The 19538-nt window shown below is 33.8% G+C and overlaps 1 protein-coding gene across 1 annotated transcript; it reads right to left on the minus strand.

Moving 5' to 3' along the window:
- Positions 1 to 7230: 7230 nt before the first annotated feature.
- On the minus strand, positions 7231 to 13127 carry LOC133672788 (formin-like protein 2). The gene is made up of 4 exons (XM_062093318.1): positions 10812 to 13127; positions 10464 to 10666; positions 9462 to 9706; positions 7231 to 8349 (listed from the first exon to the last, which is right to left on the minus strand). The coding sequence occupies exons 1-4, from the start codon at positions 12371 to 12373 to the stop codon at positions 7513 to 7515; spliced, it is 2847 nt and encodes a 948-aa protein (XP_061949302.1). The 5' UTR covers positions 12374 to 13127; the 3' UTR covers positions 7231 to 7512.
- Between the last annotated feature and the right edge of the window lie 6411 nt (positions 13128 to 19538).

Below are 19538 nucleotides of genomic sequence, written 5' to 3' on the forward strand. Positions count from 1 at the left end.
GATTTTCGCCTATTTTTGCAGCCTTTATTTTATATTTTTTTATTTTGATTTTTTATTTTGTTTTGATTTTTTTGGAAAAAAATGAATTTTGGGGAATCACCCAAAATTGGGTGATGACAGTGATGAGAAGTCTAGAAGGATGCAGATTCTGAATCTGAGAAGACAATTCGAAGGTCTGAAGATGAAAGAAAATGAGAGCATCAAAGATTTCTCTTCTCAAATTTCGAAACTTGTGAATCAAGTAAGACTTTTGGGAGAAGATTTTCCAGACTCTAGAATTGTAGAGAAAGTCCTAGTGAGTCTGCCAGAAAAGTTTGAACATAAAATCTGTTCTTTAGAAGATTCTAAAGATTTTTCTGAAATTAGCTTGCAAGAACTGGTAAATGCATTGCAAGCTGTGGAGCAAAGGCAAGCATATAGACAAGAAGGATCAAGTGAAGGAGCTCTTGTAGCAGTTTACAAGGATAAGAGTCGGGCTAAGAACAATTTCAGAAATAATCAAGAAGGAAAAAGAGAAAAAGGAAGGAGCTCGAAATCTGCTAACTGGCAACAAAACATCAATAACAGCTTCATGAGGGGGAAAGAGAAGAAAGAGCATTTTCCTGCTTGCAAATACTGTCAGAAAACTAATCATCTTGAAGCATGGTGTTGGCTCAAGAATGCTCAATGCCGAAACTGCAAGCAATTTGGGCACATCCAAAGATTTTGCAAAAATAAAACAGAAGCTGGACAACAAGCTCAAGTAGCTGATTGTTCAGAAGTCAAAGAAGATCTTTTATTCATGGTCACAATTCAGGACATGTGTAATTCAGCAGAGCAAAAGGACTCATCATGGCTCATTGATAGCGGCTGCACTAACCATATGACAGCAGACTTAAGCTTATTCAAAGACTTGGATAAAAGCTACCTATCTAAAGTCAGAATTGGCAATGGAGGCTTTGTGAAGGTTGAAGGAAAAGGAGCAATTGCAGTAGAAACACTGTCAGGTACAAAAATTCTTAAAAATGTTCTTTATGTGCCTAAAATCAACCAAAATCTAGTTAGTGTGGGTCAATTGATTGAATCTGGCTATTCAATAGTCTTTAATGATGGAGTGTGTGACATTAAAGATAAAAATGGAGTACTTTTACTTTCTGCAAAAATGATGAACCGAAGCTTTAATGTTAACTGGAAGGAAGTATGTTTGAGTGCCAATACCTATGAGAACAATGAATCTGTTCTTTGGCACAAAAGGTTGGGACACTTCAACTATGCAACTCTAAAAAGAATGGCTGACCAGCAGATGACTCACGGGTTACCAGATATTCAAGAACAGCAAATTATTTGTGAAGCTTGTCAGCTGGGAAAACAAACCAGAACTGTGTTTCTTGACAATGCATATAGGGCAGTGTCAAAACTCCAGCTTGTACATACAGATGTGTGTGGACCTATGCACAATGAATCATTAAATGGTTCAAAGTATTTTCTTCTATTTATTGATGATTTTAGTAGGTACTGCTGGGTTTACTTTCTAAAATCCAAAGCTGATGTGTTTGCTGAGTTTGTTAAGTTCAAGGCAGCAGTTGAACTAGAAACAGGAAACAAATTGAAGATATTGAGATCTGACAATGGAGGAGAGTATACCTCTCGACAATTTGAAGCATACCTTGCTAAAGAAGGGATTAAACACCAGCTGACTATTCCCTACACACCACAGCAGAATGGTGTAAGTGAAAGAAGAAACCGAACATTGATGGAGATGGCAAGATGTTTGCTATATGAGAAGAAGCTGCCATTGAATTTCTGGGCAGAAGCAGTAAACACAGCATCATATCTTATAAACCGAATGGCTTCAAGAGTTTTAGCAGATAAAACTCCTTATGAACTCTGGTATGGTTTTAAACCTAGTATTGATCATTTAAAGGTGTTTGGTAGTATTTGTTATGTTCTGAAACCTGAAGTTGGAAGAAGAAAACTTGATCAAAAGGCTGATATAGGGATCTTTATAGGCTATAGTACAACATCAAAGGCTTATAAAATTTATGATCTGAATTTTAACAAAGTTGTGGTTGCTAGAAATGTCAAAGTTGTAGAAAATGCTACTTGGGATTGGAAAAATTCATCAGGTGAAGGATCAAAACAGATACAACAAACTGAGTGGGATGCTGCAGAGAATATTGATGATCAACCAGTAAAGGGAACAAGATCTCTATCAGATATCTATAGCAGGTGCAATGTAGCTGAGGCAGAACCTGTAGATGTTGAAGAAGCTATGAATTCTCAAGTTTGGATAGCAGCAATGAAGGAGGAGCTTGCAATGATAGACAAAAATCAAACATGGATGCTAGTTGACAGACCAACTCATAAGAAGGTAATTGGAGTGAAATGGATTTTCAAAACAAAATTAAATGCAGATGGTAAGATCAACAAGCATAAAGCCAGACTTGTAGTGAAAGGATATTCACAAGAGGCAGGGATCGACTTCACAGAAACTTTTGCTCCAGTTTCCAGACATGAAACAATGAAGCTCCTGCTTGCTCTAGCAGCACAAAACGGTTGGTATATATTTCAATTGGATGTTAAATCTGCATTTTTGAATGGTGTGCTAAATGAAGAGATTTATGTTGAGCAACCTGCTGGTTTTGAAAAATCAAATTCAACAAACAAAGTTTATTTACTGAAGAAGGCATTGTATGGATTGAAACAAGCTCCTAGAGCTTGGTATAGCAGGTTGGATAATCATCTTTTAAGCCTGGGATTTAACAGGAGCATGAATGAGGTAACTTTATATGTGAAGCATGCTGATGGACATAAACTCATTGTATCAGTTTATGTTGATGATTTGCTAATCACAGGGGACAAGGAGCAGCTTGTAGAGGAATTCAAAACCAATATGAAAGACATGTTTGAGATGAATGAACTTGGTTTGTTGACATATTTTTTAGGAATGGAAGTAACTCAGTCTGATCAAGGTTACTTTCTTTGTCAAAAACGTTTTTCCTTGAAAATACTAGACAATTTTGCAATGAGCAAATGCAAGCCAGTAAGCACACCTATGATACAGGGGCAGAAGCTAATAAAAGAAGATGGATCTCCAAAAGCTGATGGGAAAGTCTACAGGAGTCTAATTGGGAGTTTGCTATATTTAACAGCCACACGTCCTGACATTCAATTTGCTGTGAATTATCTTTCCAAGTTCATGCAAGAACCAAGTCAAAACCACTTTGTGGCAGCTAAGAGAGTATTAAGATATTTGAAAGGGACTGCAGGTTTTGGCATACATTTTGTGAAGTCCAGCTCAATCAATCTTGTTGGATTTTCAGACAGTGACTGGGGAGGAAGTGATGAAGGAATGATGAGTACTTCAGGCTATTGTTTTGCTGTGGGAAAGAGTGTGTTTTGCTGGAATTCAAAGAAACAATCGGTGGTGGCACATTCTACAGCAGAGGCTGAATATATAGCTGCTTATGTAGCAGCAAAACAACTTATATGGCTGAGGAAGATGCTAAGTGACTTAGATTGCAATCAACAAAATCCCACAACATTGTTTTGTGACAACACATCAGCTATAGCCATTTCTAAAAATTCTGTTTTTCATGATAGAACCAAGCACATGAAAATCAAATATCATGCAATCAGGCAGTTTCAGCAAGAAGGAGAACTGGAACTATGCTACTGCACTTCTGAAGATCAACTAGCAGATTTTTTCACCAAACCGTTGGCTAAAACCAGGTTTGAAGATCTGAAGGCAAGAATTGGAATGACTAGCTTTGGAACCAAGGAGGAGTGTTGAAGTTTGGTACCTAAGCTAGAACAGATTACTTAGCAGTAATCTACTGCATGATTATCTAGTTGTTAGTTGAGATTACTATCTAGATTAGGATATGTTTTAATTCTTTTGTTAAGTTTATCTAGGATTAAACTAACTTGTAAACATCTCTTTAAAATAAAGGAGAAGTTGGCTGGTACGTTTCTAGAGTTTGTTTTTCTTTGTAATTCTGTTTTCTTTTCCTATAAATAAAAGGGCATGGGATGGCAGTAACCAATAACTCAATTCTGCTCTTTGTTCTTTATACTTAAATACTAAGTTCTGTGTTCTTTCTGTTTTTTGTTCTTTCCATCGTGGACTTAGTTCTTTGTTCTTTTCTCCTTTATCAGCAAACATAAGGTTGTTCTTTATATTACTACACTTCTTGTGGGTAGTCAGAGAATCGGAAAAGAAAAAACTTCCAAGCGACTTTGCGGAGGAGTCATCAGAGAAGGGTCTGATTGTGACCTGGAGCCCGCAGCTAGAGGTTCTGGCTCACAAGTCTGTTGGCTGCTTCATGACTCATTGTGGGTGGAACTCAACACTCGAGGCGTTGAGCTTAGGAGTACCAATGGTGGCAATGCCACAGTGGACTGATCAACCAACAAATGCGAAGTACATTGCCGATGTTTGGCATGTAGGAGTTAGAGTAGAGGTGAATGAACCAAAGAAGAAGTAGAAAGGTGCACAAGGGAAGTCATGGAAAGTGAAAGATGTAAAGTGATAAGAAAGAATTCTGATAAATGGAAGAAATTAGCCAAAATGGCAGTAGATGAAGGTGGAAGCTCTGATAAGAATATTGAGGAGTTTGTAACTCAGGTTGTGTGCAAGTCCAAAGGAATCGTAGAGTGAGGCCCTTGCTGCCTTGATGAGCTCGACTATAAGATGTTATATGCATATCAATAAATTCATTTCTAAATTTTATGAGCTTTTCAATCTGTTCTTGTAAAAGATGTTGTAGACATCAATGCATCTTCATGGGGTGATTATGAATCCATAGATGGGTTAGTAAAAAGATGTTATTGACATCATTACATTTGTTCATAATATCTCATAAATCAACATTACTGCTTATAATATTGGTGCTTGAACATAGCATTTTTTTCTTGCAAACAAAACCTTGAATATCATTAGTCTAGTGTTCATGTACTAGTTGTTAAGACATCTGTATTGAAGTCATTTGAACTCAACTGAACATGAAGAGGATAAAACATGCTGCTTCTTCAGCCACACGATATATTTTCTAGTTGCAACTCATAATTAATTATCATTATTGAGATGGGGAATGATTTTATGTAATAAGGGCCCTCTCATGTCTAAGACCACTTGATTTATAGAGAATGGGCTTTTTTTTTTGTTTGTCAACAAAGATTTTATTTTTTATGAAAGTACTTGCTGATAGATAATCATAAAATTAAAACATTAGTCTAGGGTGTATATTATTACAGCAATTATGTTTTACCATACTATGTATAGGTTGAATCTTGTATTGTAATTTTTATATTAACTATTATATACTACCGTACATACATATATATCAATTTAATGTTTCAAACAATTTGAAAAGCAGATTAGATCAAAAAACAAACCCTCTTTCAGAGAAGTATTTCATTTCCCAAAAACTGAAGTACTGCGGTAATTTCAAATCTAAGTCAAACTTTGTGGTTTATGCAATTATGCTGTTCATTAGTCTAAATATCTACCCTTAATCTCATGTTTGAGAAAAATTCTTATTTATGGCTGCATGGATCATTAGTTTTATCGTTTATGTTTTTTAATGTTTGCAATCTTGTTTGTTGGCTCTGAAAAAAATCCACTTTTTTCCATGATAGAAAAGCAGCTTGCCTGTTTTCATTAGATTCTGACATTTTTTCATTTCTGTAAAGCGATTATGCTCTTCCCAGTATCTCTATGTAAATATTAGATATAAGGTTTAGCTCTCCTAATGTATTCTCACAAGAAGTCCGTGCTTGTTATGAGGTAGTTCGTATCAAAGTCTTAAAATTCAAATGGTTAGGAATTTGAATCTCACTGTCTTTGTTTTTTTTTTTAGATTGGAATAATTTTTTGATAATATTCGGCAATAACTACAAATCTAGATGTTGTTAATCTTCATCTAATCTCATAAGAACGTTAATGGCCTTCAAATAACGCCATCTTTTAGTGATATTCTTTTTTTTTTTTCTTTTTTTTTGCAGTTCAAGTTCAACCCACTTGATGTTTTCCTAATCTTACATTTTCTAAAAAGCTCAGAGTATCTTTTTTTTGTTTTTTTTTTGGGAACTCGTTTAGCAGGGACCACTGATCCATCAGATACAGTTGCTCTGTAGTAAATTTCACATCGTTTAGCAGGAACTCGCTCATGATTCAGAGACAGGAAAATCAGCTCCTGCTAGCCAGATCTCACCAGAAACCGAGCAAAAGAAATTGCTTTGGGAAGAGGCAGAAAAAAGACCAAAAGCTGAAGAGAAAAGAGAATCTTAGAATGAGGGTATAGAAAGGCTCGATGCATTGTTGGCTGAAGGGCAGGTTTGAACTCTTGTATTTGTCAACCACAGCAAAGGAACATTCATGGCTGTATTAGTGGAGGATTTTTTATGCGCACGGCTTTTGAGCTGACCTTATCAAATGCTTATGCATTTGCTGGTGCGGCACCGTGCATTTTTGAAGTTGATGGTGTTGATTTCCTTAAACCTGCAAGTCTCAACCCTCTGCTTAGTAATATCGCCGTTTGGAACAGATTTTGAACTCAATTTCCCGGGGATCATTTGGAATGCATTTCACTTTCTTAGATTTCTTACAGTCCTCTTTTGGCCACGGACATGTCATTGCAGTGAAACATTGTCAGCTTTAGTGGTGTTTATATTATCCATTTGGTAATCGGTTGAATCCCGCTTTTCACCACAAAAAAATAATGAATTGATAATTTTTAGATATCTTTTAATAGTTTTAATGTTTTAATATTAACAATTAAAAATATTATTTTAATATATTTTTAATTAAAAGGTATTTTTGCAAAAGCTATTATCAAACACGCACGTAACTTATAGCTACAGGAAAATGATAGGTTTCTCAAACCTAAAAAATCATATCCCTAACCCTAAGAAAATTTTCAGCTGGAAATTTCTAAAAAAAACCTTATCTATTTCTAAAAATACACCTTATTTATAATATCATTTAATATATATTATCATCAAACTCGCCAAAACGAATCACGGATCAATTTGTTTATTTTTTTTTACAAAAAAACAATCAGTAACAAAAAATTACATTAAAAAACCCTCTCAAGCCAGTTATCTAGTAAAACTGTAAGAGACAGTTGGAAGCACTCTTGTTTCCTGTTCAAACACAGTGATGGGACTCAGTGATTACTATCATTAGACTTGCAAAAACTGACAAGAATAAGAGAATAGTATTTAAGACATAATCAACATTGCTTCAGATTCTAACACTGAACAAAATACCTTAATTTAGCTTCTGATAGATTTACATGAAAGGTCAGAATATGCTGCCATTACTTCTTTATTATGTCCTGACATGAACCCTTGGGTATGTTACACATGAAGTAAACAAATCCAAAATCTTGAGTGAATAATATATTTAGGTACAAAATAGAAGGCCAACCAAAAAATGGGTGACGGGCTAGATGCAGAAACTCAACTCAAATAGTCTGCTGCGCGCACCACCAATTCCCATTAAGCATTCCAGTGCGAGATTCAGCAGAATCAAATGGAGTGTTCTAATGACGATGAAGATGAACTTTCATCATCAGAGGAACCATAATGATGCCCTCCAATGAGACCTGGAAAAACTGGTGGAAGTGTTGGATTTGAAGGCATAGGACGGGCTGAACTGCATATGGTCCTCTCATTGATCTTTCCGACTTCTTTGCATACATGATCAAGAATGGATAGAAAATCCCTCACCACCATAAAAATCCGGAAAGGGCGAGCTTCTTCCTTGGCTGAGTTCCCATGGAAATACTCAGTTATTTCCTTCACCAGAGAGAGGGCAGCCTTTTCTTGTGCTTGAAGCATTACAATTTCTTCTTCTGCCTTCTTCATGAACCCATTCATTGACTCTGAGAACCTCCAGCTACTCTCCTTCAATGCAATTTCTTCATTTAATTTCAGAACTTCGGTAATTTTCGTAATTCCAGTTGCAAGTTTTGCAACTTCACTGCTAAGCACATCCGAATCCATTGCAGCAGCTTTCTTTACATTCGTAAGCTCTCCACCCAAACCTGAAACTACTTGCAGACCAAGCTTCCTAAATTCAACTTCATCCTGGAATGCAGATTGTTGAGTTTTCTCGGTTGTTTGATTCTGGTTTGTACCAGAAAGACGAGAGCCTTCCAATCTGATGATTTCCTGTACAACAAAATGCAAGAGAGTGGTTTTCCCATCAGTGCCTTTAATATCAACAAGCTTAAGAAGCGTGTCAAGCTTGAAGGCATGTGCATCGCCACGATTGGTGCCAACATTCATACGGTTCCCAGTCTTGAGAACTGCTTCCAGAAGTTTCAAGAACATTCTGCTGTTCCTCAATTCTTCGCAAGCTGCCTGTAGAATAAGGAAGAAATATGAGCAGCAGCTGGAAGATTACAGCAATAGGAAATGATAAATGATGGTACAGTATTTGGGAGAAAACTGGGTCATGTTGGCATATATTGTTAATGTGTTATAAATTTCTCCCAAATGAAACTATTTTGCTGGATTATGCATTAGAGGTAGCACTCCATCCCCAAGGATCTTGGTGAAGGAAGTCACAACCCTCTGGAATGACATCAAGAAAGTTTACCTGCCCAGGTGGCTGGCAATGTTGCTGCCTTTAGAAAGTCGTGCCCACTTAAGAAATTTTCGAGATTGAGTTCATGTCACTTGGTAAACGTGAAATACACGCTACCATGCAAGTTACAGACCTCACATCCACTTTCTTCTAAGGTGTTTTATGCAGAGGTTAAGTTTATTTAGTCAGAGGTTTTGTTCATTTGGTCGTACATTCAAGAACGTATTCCAAAAGCTACTTGAACTTCAGGGCATGAAATATCAAAGACTAAAAGGATGTTTAGGAGTATAATAGTATTTGTTTTTCAAAGTACTTTTCGTTCAAATATGCATCAAAATAATATTTTCTTATTTTAAAAAAATCATTTTTGACATCAAAGCGATCCAAAAACATGAAAAAAATAATTTTAAGCAAAAACAAACACTGTTTCAAACGCAATTCCCAATGGCGCCTAAGAACATGATGTCAGTCCAATGGTTCGAACTGCAATAACCATCACAGGATGAGGTACAAACATCACGAAGCAGCACAATCAAAAACATCCAATTCGTGATCAAGGCAGAAGGAAAGGGACAAAGATTCTACACGGAACTGATATGAAAAACTCACGGCAAATGGCTATAAAAATGAGAAAGAGAGAGAGTGTGACTAAATGCATCAAAACATTTCTAATTTTTTAAGGTTCATCTTGATTTTTGGCAGATCAAGAGTGATGCAGCCCTTTTGATCACCACTAAAAATGAAATTTATATTGACAAAAGTAAGAAATAAGATGGTCCATAAAAAGCATGAAACAGGACAGTATACCTGCTTTTCAATATCAGCTACATTACCACGTATGATATATATGAAGAAAATAAAATCCACAAGCCAAATGAAGAATTACCTCCAGTGTTTCAAAAGACCTCTTCAGGAAATCAACTTCTGAATCAAAATTAGTAATATAAAGCATTGCATCAACCCTCTTAAATGCAAAAGGAACATCAAGCACTTCCTTGAGGAATTTCTCAGCAGGGCCTAGCTTGAATGGTGATTCATCCTTGAAGTCTTTTAATTTGTATTCTTCTTCTTTAGTCGGAGCCATCCTTAATAAGCTTTCAAGAAGCTCTGTCCCCAGAGTATCTAAATTTCCTGTTCACACCAGCTAAAGGTTTAGCAACTGCATTGCTCTTTCTCACCAATGATGCGCACACAAAAACACACCCTCCTCATTGTTATTAGTGTTCTTCCAGTAGCAGAGGGAGACATTATCTAAGTAGACAAAGATTGACCGTTTGGCCTAACAAGGAAAACGTTGTCATGGGAAAAATAAGATCCCTCTATGAGCAAAGGTTTACATTTGCACTAACATTTCCATGTTATATAAAGAGAGACTATTATTTTCTCAACTTTTGCTAATGCAAATTACAAAGAAGGGACCAAATAGAATTATAATTAATTAACCAACCAATAACACAAAGTCACTTAATTAAAAGAATTCAGCATTTTGAATTGCCTTGTGGCAGGCAAAAAGCTTTTGTCTAAAAAGCATCCCTCCACCTCCTTAATTTAAGACTCTTTCTCGAAAGAGTACCACCACTGCCAAAGGTTTTGTCGCTGTTGCTGGTCAAAGAAATGTGGCACATCATCACATTACGAAGTCAAAAGAACCCTTAATATGTGCCAACTTCAAGCATAGATATTTTGAACATTTGGCATGGGTAGCAATTTCAAGCCAACCTGGAGGGAAACTATAGGAAGCAAACATTGTTTACGGTAATAAAGCAGGCATTTAACAGTAAGACTGACTCCAATACTACAGGCAGCACATGCATTAATAAATTTGCAATGCACTGAAGGGATAATTTCAAACAATCCAAAAAAGGCTTCTCTATATTTCTGATTTCACCTTCTAAAAGGGCATCACAGACTTCTTCAATGGTCACATTAAGAGCCCTCAACAATATTGCAATATTCTGGGACTTCTTTGGATCAAGCACTCTATTCTCCTGGTTCAGCAAAGGAAGGGATTGGCGCATTCCATTGTGATCTTTCACATTAAAATTGGGATTGTTTACCATAAAAAGTGTCTCAATCATTTCCTCATTTAACCTGAAATCAAAACCACATTCTACAAACTTACAAAACCATTTTAACTCAACCGATGAAATAAGACCATCTTCTTGACAAATCAAGAAACTATCGAACAAAATTCAAAAACACACAAAAAGCTGAAAAAGGGGTTTTAGTATCTCACTGAAAAGAGCTAGATTTTATCTGATCCCACACCATAGCCCGATCAGAGCTTGCTCTAACTTTATCCCAATGTAAAGGCTTCAACTTCGGCTTCATGCTCTCCTCATTCCTCTCAACGCTACCATTGCTTTGCATTTGCTCATTGGCCATAACTGGCATTGCATGATCTTGAACCAAAACAGGCTTTGCAGGCATAACAAGAACTGGCGGCCCTGGAATCCCCAAATTCACTTCCTGAGCCATCCTAAACCCCACTGGCATCTCCCAAAATCGCGATGGTGGAGGTGGAGGTGGAGGCGGCGGCAGTTTTGGTGGAACAAATTGTTTACCAACACTCACTGGAACCTGCTCATTCTGTACTGAAAAACCCGAATTTCGCTCCTGAGAATTCAGCGTCTCCCCTGAATTTCTCCCAGATGATGATGGAGAAATGGACGGAGAGGATTGCTTAATGGACTGAACTGGAGCAGGAAAACTAATAATCGTATCAGGAGACCGAGATTTTCCACTTCTATGGCTAGAATTAGACACTGGAGACACACTGCTGGAAACAGACTTTGATGGAGAAAAAGAATTTGATAATGGATACGAAGCAGTCCTTGAATTAAAACTTCTAGACCCAAAAATCTCTCCTTGAATACCTTGAATCACTCTTCTAGAACTTGAATCAACACGAACCAGACTCTCATGATTAGCCTCTTTCCTCCCAGAAGACCCTCTTGGCGAAAAGAACTCTTCCTCCTCTGTATCACTATCAACTTCATCTTCTTTACTTGAACTAACAAGAACTTCACCACTTCTATAAGTTGGTGTGTAATTATGTCTAGGCAATGGTGGCAATGGCCTCAGCTCAGGTGACCCGAGTTTTTGATAATGTGAAGAGGATGATGATGAAACACCAGTTTTAAGAACAGCATTGCTGGTTGATGTTGGCTTGTCTTGATCATCGATGCCAGCATGAGGGTTCACTAATGTGCCCAGGTAAAGAAACTCTGAGCTTGTGCTTACGACACCAGGACGGTGTGGGAGCTTTGGAATCTTTGGAGAACCATCAGATGGGATAGTGTTTTGGGGGTAAAGGCGGAGACTTTCTGATCTTGAACCCTTTTGAGGACTAAAAGGCTGGGTTCTCCTGCGAGAATAGATGAAAAAGGCTGAAAGTAAAGCTAAAAGGGCAGCGAAAAGGAGGGAAAGGGAGATGGAGATGGAGATAATGAGGTTGTGGTGAGGAGAGGAGGAGCGGTGAGGGAGGAGGAGGGAGGAGATGTTGGCAGGGAAAGTAGCAAGTGTGGAAGTGGGAGGAGGTGGTGGAGGTGAAGGGAGGGCAGGGAAAAAGGGCTTTTGTAGATTGTTGTTTTTGTTTGGGGTGGAAGTGAAAGGGTATTTGGGTTGTGTTTGAGGAGACAAAGAGGGAGGTTGTGTCGGTGGAATGGCGGTGGTAAATGGGAAAAAGGGTTGGTGGAGGAGGTGACGTTGATGAGTGGTGGAGGTCGTGGTGGTGAACAGAAGGAAGAGAAGGAATAAGAGAGTATTTACTGTAAGACTAGAACTAGTATTGGCCATTAATGTATGTTTTAGAAGGTCATTTAACAGGAAGTAAAGACATACACTTCAAGACACCCACAAAGTTGTCTCTCTAAACTTAATGTCTTTGCCTCTCTAAAACCAGAAATACAGTAAGTTGAAGAAGGAAATGAAGTGCTACAAGGGGGCCAACGAAAAAGAAAGAGGGGACTTGAAATCGTTCACCTTGACGGCATTGCTGAGAGACACGGTGATGAAAGTTCAGTTCTTGGATTGGAATTCTCCACAAAGAAGAGTAGGCAGGCAGGAGTGAAGAAATTGCAAGACAAACTCTGTTCTCCCAAGTAAAAGTACTTCCTTCTTTGGTGGACACAGAAAAGAATTGTGGTTCCAGAAGTTAGAGAGCCAGGTTCTTGAACTTGAGAATGCAGAAACAAGACATTCACTAAGTTCATGAAATGTGAGGTCCAGGAAGAGAATGTCTTACCTCTTAACTCAAAGAGCGATACAGAGAGAGAGAGAGAGAGAGAGATGCTACATGGTAGAGGAAGAAGAGAACAGTAGGAGAGAATTGGACTGGTAGTTCAGATTTTCAAGGCAAAACAGCAAAAAGAAAAACCCCATTGGACCATATTACAATACCCTTTTCATTTTCACCATTTTCACGGCTCTAGAATGAGAAGTTCATGAAGTTCGAGAGTGCTGTGGTAAGGTAGAAATCCAAGTAAAGCTAACGAAGAAGAAATACCACAAGAGGTTAAAAATGACTGACACATTGAAATTTTGTATCATTATTGTTGGGATTTGGTCTGCTTTACGTTTTCCTTGTATGGATGTAAGATTTCTGACAAAATTATCATTTCATCAGCTAAACAGTAAAAAAGATGAGCTGTTTACAGTGCTGTGGAAGTGAAAGGAGCCATGGAATAATGAGAAAGCAAGGCTCTTTTTCACACTTGTTGGGGAAAAGTGTTGTGATTTTGGCTTTTGACTCTTTTAACTGTGGGTACTAAGGGAATACTGGTGTCCAGCAAGAGAAATTTTGGGTTTTTCATTGTTTCTGGTTTACTGTGCATGGATGACGTTGGAATTGGGAATTCATTTCTTGGTTCAAATTGATTGTTCTCCCACGGGAAGACTAGTAGTGAGTTTGTTTTTGTTAAAAAACAAATTAGATTTTTTGAAGTTTTTTTATTTTAAATTAATTTTTTTTATAATTTTAAATTATTTAAATATAATATAATATTAAAAATCAATTTAAAAAATATAAAAATATATATTATTTTCATATATTTTTATAAAAAATAATTACTGTCATAATTACAAACATTACCTAAATATGTTTGTTTAGTATTGTACATAACTAAGCTTTTTTAACCCAAATTTGAATCCAATATCATTTTATTTTTTTTGAGAATGATGAATTAAAAGATAGAAAAATTAAGTAAAATAGCCTATTTTACTGTAAAATAGATAGCAGTTTTGAAATTTATTTGGAAAGTTCATTGTAATCCCTTTTTATTTTTAGATATCAGGTAATTGATTCTTTTAATTTTTAAAATTTTAATTTCGATACTAAATTTTTTTTTAAGTTCTTTTATGGCGGGAAAGAGAAAGGGAGTCATTGAATTCTAGTGCAGAGAGAAAAGGTACTTGTTGGGGATGTTTTCGGCCACTAAAACTGTCGATTTTTGTGTCAAATAATTTCACATGATAAAAGAAGTAAAAATTATGTGTTTTTTTTTTACATTGAAAGCACTTAAAAAAACAAATTTGAGCTCAGAAAGATTTTTTATCCCGAGTTAATTATGAGTTTTTGAGTGATTTTTTATGTTTTTTAGGTCATTAATTGGTTTAACAATGCTCTAATAGTGTTTCCCATGTCGTAGAAAAAATGGTTAAAATAGGTTATTAGGTGGGAAAAACGAGAACCTGCTTTTCAGCAACTCTGGTGACTGAAAGCTAGAAAATTATATACAACGTATCATCTTCCAAAACAGATAACACGTTGTCTATTTTTTTGTCAGAAAACAGGATCGCCCCCCCCCCATTGATTTTTTTAAAAAAAAAAGAACCACGCGCGTGGGTTTAATCCTATTATGTTTTTGTCAGAAAACAGGCCCTCCCGCGGGACCTTTCTTGTTCTGGCAAGCGCTTGGCCTAGTTTACCAAGCCCACTATGCCTAGCCCCATTCTTTTCTTTATTTTTAAAAATTTTCATTTTTTTATTAATATCCATTTTATATGTGTCTTTTAAAATTTTATGTCTTAGTTAACACTTATTCTTGCGATTTTTTTGGCATTTTTAGCCTTGTTTTTAATAACAAATATTTTTTTATTATATTAAGGTATTTAATTTTTTAAGAGGTTAGTATAATTCAGTTGTATTTTTAAATATATTTTATATAGATTAAATATTTATTTTTTATGATATATTTAATATATGCAGTCTTGCATGATATTTTTTATGTTACTTAATAAATTTTATGTGTGTCAATCACTATTGTAAAATAATTTTAATGAATAAATTTATGAAAAATAACCAGGTAAATGAATTTTCATTTTGCTTGAGGATATGAGTTTTTTCTAATGTTATCATGATCATTACACACACACACACACACGAGATGACATGCATATGCGCTACCGCGGGCTTATAAAACAAATGCACTTGGTAATATTATAATTGTGAACCAACGCTAGATAAGTATTAGAAATTAAAAGTATGATGAAGCAAATATTTCATAACAAAAAAAAAAAGTTGTGTTGGTGATCAAAAACTTAGAGACTGATCAAAATGATTTGTAGCAATCTATAGTGTTTTGTGAGAAAAGATACAGTACTTTCATCACATGATTTAACTTTTCAGTTAATAAAAAGAAAAAAATTACAATGCTAAATTCTCTACCAACTTAATATTAAAAAAAAAAACCAACAAAGATAATTTTGGAAGGAAAAAAACCCATAAGAAAAAACGTTGTAGCAATAGACAATGTTTTGTGAGGAAAACTATAGCGCTTTTCCCAATAAAATAAAATGAAAAACCATTTAGAGAAATATTGTAGCAATCCACAGTGTTTTGTGAGAAAAACTACAACGCTTTTCCTCATATGATTTAGCTTTATTGTAATTATAATTTTTAACCAACTTAATATTAAAAAAAATTAACAAAGATAATTTTGAAAAAAATCACATGGAAAAACACTACAACAATTCACAGTGTTTTAAAGAAAAAATATTACAAAGCTAAATTCTTAATCAACTCAATATTAAAAAAAAACTCGACAAAGACAATTTTAGAAAAAAAAATAACAAAACAAACAACAAAAAAAAGAAAAAAAAATCATGTTATAAATACTGTAACAATTCACAGTGTTTCGTGATGAAAGCTACAATGCTTCCCCACATGATTTAACGTTATTTGTAATGACTTGTAATTTTAATTCACAAACAACTCAATATTACAAAAATAAATTTGAAAAAGATAATTTGAAAAAAATTATAACAAAAAAAAACCATGCAAAGAGACACTGTAGCAATCCATAATGTTTTATGAGCAAAACTACAAAGTTTTCCCACATAATTAAGCTTTATTACAAAGTTAAATTCTAACCAATTCAATATTAAAAAAAAAAATCGACGAAGATAATTTTGGAAAAAAATATCACAAAAAAAAGAAAACACAATAAAATTAACAAAGATAATTTTAGGGAAAACATAACAAAAACAGAAAAAAAAAATGATGTTGAAAAAAACACCGTAGCAATCAACAGTAATTTTTTAGGAAAGTTATAGTGCTTTCCTCGCATATTGTAACTATAATTTTTAACCAGCTCAATATTAAAAAATAAAATAAAATAAAATAATTTGGGAGAAAATCATAAAAAAACCATATGGAAAAACACTATAGCAATCAACAATGTTTTAAAGAAACAAAATTACAAAACTAAAGTCTCAATCAGCTCAATATTAAAAAAAAATCAACAAATATAATTTTGAAAAATAAAAAAATAAAATAGAAAAACTATGTGGAAAAACATCGTAGCAATCCACAGTATTTTAAAGAAAAAAATTACAAAGTAAAAATTTTAACCAGGTCAATATTTAAAAAGTAAAATCAACAAAAATAAGTTTGGAAAAAGAAAGAAAAAAAAAAGAATGTGGAAAAGAAAAGTAATTTTTTTAAAAAATAATTTTAAAAAGAAAAGAAAAAAACAAAAAACAAAAAAAGTTAGCAAAAAAGAGGAAAACACTATGAATTATTGTTGTAATCCATAGTATTTTGTGTGTGGGGGAACAATGATTCCCCCATACGGTTTAGAGTATGTTGTAAAGAAATAAAATAGAAAAATTATGTGGAAAAACATCGCAACAATCCACAGTATTTTAAAGAAAAAAATTACAAAGTAAAAATTTTAACCAGGTCAATATTTTAAAATTAAAATCAACAAAAATAAGTTTGGGGAAAAAAAGAAAAAATAGGAAAGTGGAAAAAATAATTTTGAAAAAAAAGAAAAAAAACAAAAAGAAAAAGAAAAAAGAAAAAAAGGTAGCAAAAAAAAAGAAAAACATTGTGGATTACTGTTGTAATCCACAGTATTTTGTATGTGGAGGAACAATGATTCCCCCACACGGTTTAGAGTATGTTGTAATTGAAAAAAATGAAAAAGAAAAAAAGTTAGCAAAAAAAAAGGAAAAACATTGTGGATTACTGTTGTAATCCACAATGTTTTGTGTGTGAGGGAACAATGATTCCCCCATACGGTTTAGAGTATGTTGTAAAGAAATAAATAGAAAAACTATGTGGAAAAACATCGCAGGAATTCACAGTATTTTAAAGAAAAAAATTACAAAGCAAAAATTTTAACCAGGTCAATATTTAAAAAGTAAAATCAACAAAAATAAGTTTCAAAAAAAAAAGAAAGAAAAAGAAAAGTGGAAAAAAGTAATTTTTTTAAAAAATAATTTTGAAAAAAAGAGGAAAAAACAAAAAAAAAGAAAAAAAGTTAAGAAAAAAAAGGAAAACACTGTAGATTACCGTTGTAATCCACAGTGTTTTGTGAGAGAACAGTATCCCCCAACACAGTTTAGAGATAGGTTGTAATATATATATATATATATATATATATATATATATATATTTGCTGTCATTATTTTTTTTTAATGAGATTCAAATAAAGCCCATTTATTTTGTTAGTTAGGATTATGATACAAATCCATAGCATATCGTGATTACTAGTCAAGTAAGTCTTGTATTTAACTATGAGGAGTGTAACTCAACTGGTTAAGTTCTAGATTTACTTTTTAAAAATCACTAGTTCGAGTCTCACAAACTTCAGGGCCACTGCAGTCTTACATGGTTATTAACTTCAGGACCCGTGAGATTAGTCGATGTGCATAAAAATTGGCCTGGACACCTAAGTTAATTAAAAAAAAAGGTAAATACTGTATTTATAACATGTAGTTGTATTCAAAGCTTGAGAGTCCAGTACCCTATGAAAAAAAATAAAAATTGAAAATAGATGGTGATTGGTGCTGGAGGATTTTTTTTTCACGTAATTGTGGATACGGAGCAGATTTTGGCTCCTATAATATAATCAGCATTCTACATTTTTCACATGTATTATACTAATTATTGCAAAGTAACGCATAATGGTGCAGACTCATCCAAAATTGATAGTTGAGATTCTCTATTAAAAAATAAAAATAAAAATAAAAAGTTGAGACACTCGATTAAAAAATTAATGAAACGTGTTCAAGCACTTTGGTGGCAATAAAATATGATATCTTATGTTCAATTATGAATTACTTTATTTTCATTATAGTTAATTGATAGATCTGTTTCTCGTGTGCTTGAATGAATGAGGTTGGTCAGAGAGACAAGTTGGTGTCAAAAATAATAAAAAGGCTATCTTTAAAAAAATATTTTAATATATTTTTTGAATAAAAAATATTTTTAAAAGGCTCCTTGTATCTTAATGCTAAAAAATTAATTAAAAAAAAAGAAGGATAAATTCGCATCGACCTAACTCAAAAAACAACTAGTTTTGAGCTGGTTTAATTTCGTTAATTTTTTACTTGAATATTAAATATCCATTTTAAAGATAATTATGGGCAAGTAGGTTTTTTTATTTATTTTAAAAAAGAAACTATGTTTATGTTTGACTTATAAAAAATAATCTAAAACATGTTTAGATTACTAGGTCAGATGACCTAGTTTAAAATTGAATGTTTATAATATTTCTGATAAATTTGATTTTAATTTTTTTAAAAATTTTTTAATAAAAAGTTAAACCAATATGTATCACAACAATTTATAATCAAACCAATTAAAAACATTTAAAACCTGACTAGTTTTGTTCAGTCAAATAATCCAATTTTTCCGATTTATGTACTTATATTGAAGTTTAAAATCGAAGTTTAACCATCTAGGTGGTGGTCCAGTGGTAAGAGTTTGGGACTAAGAGATTTGCTCTCTCTGTGGTCTTGGGTTCGAGCCCTGTGGTTGCTCATATGATAGTCACTGGAGGCTTACATTGTCGTTAATTTCAGGGCTTGTGGGATTAGTTAAGGTACGTGCAAGCTAGCCCAAACACCCACATTAAACTAAAAAAAAAATCAAAGTTTAAAATATCTTAATAAATAAGATTATAAAATTCCGACATCAAAATTGGAATTCAAACTTTTCAGACAAGATATCCATGCACGGGTGGATTACGCGGGTGACAGGTCTTCCTAACAACACTATAATTTATAGTGCCCTTCTAAGGGAGCATTGATTTTTATATTTTAAAAAAGTTAATTTTTTTTAAAAAAATAATAATATTTTTTTGTGTTTTTATATTATTTTAATTTACTAATATCAAAAATAATTTTTTAAAAAATAAAAATATATTTTTAATATATTTTTAAGTAAAAAATACTTCAAAAATTAATCAAAACCACACTTGTAAAAATAAAAAGCTGGTAAATGTCTATGCGGTTATGAATCAAGAGGGCCACTCTATTTTTTTTAAAAAAATTCAAAATAATATAGATTTGAGTTTTGGCCATAACTAACTCTTGAAGTAAGTCAACTGTATTATTTTCTTCTTCTATTTATTTTTACCTTGACCGATCTGGACTGATCGGCCAATCCAAATTTTACAGCATGATTGGAGTATGTTTTCAAATTAAGAGGATGTTTGTAATTATATTACATAGT

This window comes from Populus nigra, chromosome 14 (genome assembly GCF_951802175.1).
Source record: "Populus nigra chromosome 14, ddPopNigr1.1, whole genome shotgun sequence".
Taxonomy (NCBI): Eukaryota; Viridiplantae; Streptophyta; class Magnoliopsida; order Malpighiales; family Salicaceae; genus Populus; species Populus nigra.